The 4787-nt window shown below is 34.9% G+C and overlaps 1 protein-coding gene across 2 annotated transcripts in view; it reads right to left on the bottom strand.

Annotated features, from left to right (window-relative positions):
* LOC131692631 (IDLSRF-like peptide) overlaps positions 1–2970 on the bottom strand; it is a 324832-nt gene extending 321862 nt beyond the window's left edge. Inside the window, exon 1 of one of the 2 annotated variants that reach the window (XM_058979788.1) lies at positions 2564–2970. In XM_058979788.1, coding sequence (XP_058835771.1) covers positions 2564–2684 — 121 coding nt within the window. In that variant the 5' untranslated portion in view covers positions 2685–2970. The remainder of the gene's footprint in view (positions 1–2563) is intronic. The other variant, XM_058979787.1, reaches the window with a different exon arrangement.
* Between the last annotated feature and the right edge of the window lie 1817 nt (positions 2971–4787).

Raw genomic sequence — 4787 nt, 5'->3', positions numbered from 1 at the left:
GTAGACGGATTATAAGATTTTCAGTTTAAAATTTGGACTCGTACTTTTAATTACTACTGCACCTCTGGTTGTCATAGCGAGTCGCACAATACTGCATTTTGTGTATTTAGGGGTGAAAATTTCATCAAGATTCATAAACACATTCAAAAGTTATCAAAAGTGGAATGCAAAAGACGTAAATAATTCTGGTCATTCATATTGAAGACCAACGAGGTCAACAGAAGTGACCGACAAAGGATCCCAATTTCAAAAGTCGATTTTGAATACCATGCTTAAACGTTACCAGGAAACTATGACGTTTGATCATGCAAAGAAAAACAAATCTAGAAGTGAAATATATGACAGGATACTACGTGCGAAAATCAGTAGAATAGTGCAAAAGAATACTGGAATCTCCGGCCGTGATTTGGCCAAAACTCTCACTTTGGCGTATACTCCAGCTTGGCGAATTTGTTTGCGAGAAGCTTGTCAGTCGTAGTATGTCACCAAGCATGACAACAAAACGTAGTTGCTCAGAACTATACCAGGAAGCAGTACAAGCATGTTCAGACCAAACATAACCCATGAATTTAAATGGTCGCTTCATCGTAATAATGGACTTTGGACAACTCTTCGATTTAACAATTTATATAATACTATGAATCTTGGTGAATTTCACTTGTTTTCGTATTTTTGTCATATTCATTTTTTAGTTACTGAAATTTGCATGCAAACTTGTTCTCAATTTTCACTCCATGCATTTCATCGCAGAATCGGCTTATTTTCTATAATTTAGAAAAATACTATTTTTTGTTTTTTGAAAAATATGTGCATCGGACAGCAATTGAATAATAATTGTACGGGGTGAATAATAATCATACAGAAAGTTTAAAAGTTTTGTAACTATGTTTTATACAACATCATAAAGACACCCAAACCACAGAGAACAGACATCCATGATCGAACAAAAATATTTAAAAAAACGTGTGTAAACATTTGAATTAATATACTAAAAACACTAGCGCCGCCACACCAACCTATCCCAACTATCCATCAAATCGATTCCGGAACCGGTTCGCAATCCTGGATGGATTCAGCATGGAATCTAGCTCAAAGAAAACAACCGATTCCGACTCTATCGGTTGACGCATTTGAGCCGGAATTCATGCTGGAAGTCCGAATCGGTTCCGGACTAGTTTGACTGGGTAGAGGAATAACCGCTGTCAATTCTGTCGCACTCAGCCACAAAAAAACATGACGATAGTAGCGCACCTGGTTTAGATATCCAAACTACCTTCGAAACCGTTAGAGATTTTACACAAGTTGAATGCTGAAGATGGACGTCTGTTCTCTGTGCCCAAATCAATAAAATTTATCATTTAACTACACACCATTTAAAATTCGATTCATTATAAACGTTATTGGCATACACTGGAACCATTCGTGAAAATTTACTTATATTTAGACTAAATTGTCAGCCATTTTGTATCCGCCATTTTGAATTTTGAAAATCTGACTTCAAAATCGTAATTTGCGACCCCAAAAACCGTGGTATGTACATTTGCAGTTCAATCAAAACCATTTTTGACTTTTGGCCAGGTTTTTAGGGAAATCCGCCACTGTGCGCTGTTTAGAATACATTAACACGAATTGAAACTCGTGCACACATGTAAACGGTGATGAGTGACTCGGTTTGGTTTTCGACTTTGTTACTTTGTTCAGTAACGTACGATAAGATGATTTCCTTTAACAAAATCATCGAAACAAAATATTAACCATATTCTAAACATGTTCCGCATCTACCAGCAAAGATTATTTTGTCATTTAATGTACCTTTTATGAACACAAATTGAAATTGAAAATGATACAACTTTCATGCATCGTTTCAATCTGTTCAAACAATTCCTTGTATATTAATGAAATCAATCAACTTGAACTGAACTGATCATTTTCTTAGAAACCGTCAATATTTTTGTCTAATAGTTTATTATAAAAATTTGAGATTTTTTTGTTAACTATTTAATATCGACTATTTTCCTGAAAAAGTTCGATAAAAGTCAGCTGTATCCTTCTAGGCAATTTTGTTCTCCCTCGAGACGTCACAATATCAGGCCATGAAATCGCCTGCAAATATGCGATTTACACAACTTTTGGAGCGTTATTTCTCATTTGGATACACTTATTTTGCTGATCAAAGTTACCCCGAAAACAACTATTGAAAAATTACAACAAATTTATTTTATTTTTATAGTAAAACGAAATAAATTACGAAACAATTTGGAAGTTTTCAATCTATGAGTATCAGCACTTGTTTTAAAAATGCAAATAGTTTCATCTACCTGAATTCAAGAAAGTTATTCGAAAAAGTGTAGAAAAATTAATCATTCTTCCCCCGTTTTACGGTATATCAAATATTACGCCAAATGAAAGATCGTCTATAATATGAATAGTGAGTTGTCATTACTTTTCTTTTGATAGTTTCATTCTGATTGCCCTTTTTCGCAGTTCGAACATAAAGAAGTTTTCGAAAATTTTCGTATTTAATTTAAGATTTTATATTTCAAAAAAAATATTATTGACTTACCACTCCTTTTAGAAACTGAAGATAGATGTCCATATAAGCGACTAAGATCGATAGCAAACACTGCAAAGGGCAATGCTACAAACAATATATTGCAAGCAGCTATCCAATATACTCTCGACATTGTGAAATTTTTGTTCTATGAAGATTTTCTGATCAATATGTTTGAATGAGGTGTTTAATCAATTAAATTGTCCTTTTCGGTACACATTCAATAGGGAATAGAAAACGACTCTTTCTTATCAAGAAAGCTATATGAATATAAACTCTCACAAGCATATATACCAAATCAGGCGAGAAAGCATGAAAAAGATTTTTTCTGCTATAATGAAACAATAAACTGCTGAAAAAGTTTCCGAACTTCACACTTTGCTACCGTAACACCTAGAACGAACTGTGACATTTCGTGTAGAAAGTTTTCGTTTTTATCACTACTTCAAAGACATTGCGCAGAAGCACAAATTGAGAACAATCGACTCGGGACTCGTGAAGTCATAGAAAAATAAATCATGATGTACGGTAGCTGGTCCTTTATGCAACTCATTGAACAGGAGTTTTGATACAGAGGGCATTTACCCTCTTTCAAGTCTTAAAATATAAAACCTAGCTTGTAAGTTTTGTATCTTATTGTTAAATCTTTACCTGCATTATAAATAAGGAAGTGTGTGAGAGTGAGTATCCATGTCCTTTATAATGTGACAGAATTTCATTATTATGACGCTTGACAATGCTTACATCTATCATGCTCATAGCCAATTCCACGTGTTAAAGTTAAAAAGGACCACTTTAAAGTGCGTACTTTCACGAAGGGAAAAGAACATGAAAAGGTTGATACCATAAACCGCTACTTTTTAAGCACACATACAAAAATATAAAAACCTGTTTTAATCCACCTAGCGGTGCAATTGTGCCTTTCTCATTTCTCTAAACTATGGCACGGAGGCTTTTTATGTTCAACATAATTGTGGAAATGTCCATTACATTCTTAATACACTTTGCACTTATACACAATGGCTTGCCAGCCACAAACTTGATGAGCTACGTGTCGACGGTGAAACACTTGAAACAAAAAAATATCGTACTTCATTAGCCTAATCAGCATTAGATCAATGTTATCTGTTTGCTAACTCATTTTGTCATGCGGGGGTGGGTATGTGAGGAGGGCGAAAGTCCCATGAACGAACGACTCCCCAGCGTAAATTGGTATGCTTTGTGATATAGTGCTGGTTTAAAGATGATGGGGTTGAAGGGGAGGGGTGTGAGGGATGGATGGGGTGGTGGTCTGAGGGGTGATTTAAGGAGATTCTTAAGGGAGGGGAGGGAAGGGGAGTAACCTTAGGTTGACGTTTTTCAGATTGATTGCATAACCTTTCTATATGAGAAAGGCTTTTGCCAAAATCCAAAAAAGTGAATCGTCGTCAAATTTTTTTTCGAGTTTGCATCAAATCTCGACGTTTCATGCACCTTGAAGACATTTAGCATCAAAAATAAAAATTCTATTTTTAATTTTTCCTATAGTTTATATGAGAAATTTCTGTGTGACCGCACTCTTAAACCCGTAATTCCAGAATTCCGATCAATCCAAAATTCAATAGCAGCCGATGGGAATGTTGCACCTTTCATTTTAGACTAAGTTTGGGCAAATCGGTCCAGCCATCTCTGAGAAAAATGAGTGACATTATTTGACACATACGCACACACATACAGACTTTTTCCGATCTCGACGAACTGAGTCGAATGGGATTTGACACTCGGCCCTCCGGGCCGGGATGAGGTTGACGTTTTTCAGAGTGATTGCATAACCTTTCTATATGAGAAAGGCAAAAATGTTAAAATATAAAAATTTAAAAATATAAAAAAATAAAAGTATTGAAATATAAAAATATGACGATATGAAAAATTTAAAAAAATAAAGAGTTATGTACATGACACGAACACGTTGACATTTAAAAATTAGCTGTTTTCAACAGCATGTATTATAATTGTCGAATGAATTTCGATCTTTCAACACTATAAAATCATATTGGTACTGGAGACTATAAAGTCTTCACTAAAAACAATCTTCGTCGCGTTCTAGCTGATTATCCTGATCCCATATGTTACAATTTGTTATATACGTTCCCGTTTAAAACATGATTTATTAGTGGTGCCTTGACACTAACAAAATTATAAGGCATCACGCATCCAAACTTCATATCCCACAGCAAGGTGAAGAGCGCAGTTTAAT

Source organism: Topomyia yanbarensis, chromosome 3 (genome assembly GCF_030247195.1).
Source record: "Topomyia yanbarensis strain Yona2022 chromosome 3, ASM3024719v1, whole genome shotgun sequence".
Classification (NCBI taxonomy): Eukaryota; Metazoa; Arthropoda; class Insecta; order Diptera; family Culicidae; genus Topomyia; species Topomyia yanbarensis.
Note: the sequence above shows the minus strand (reverse complement) of the source record. Positions and strands in the feature narration are given on the sequence as shown.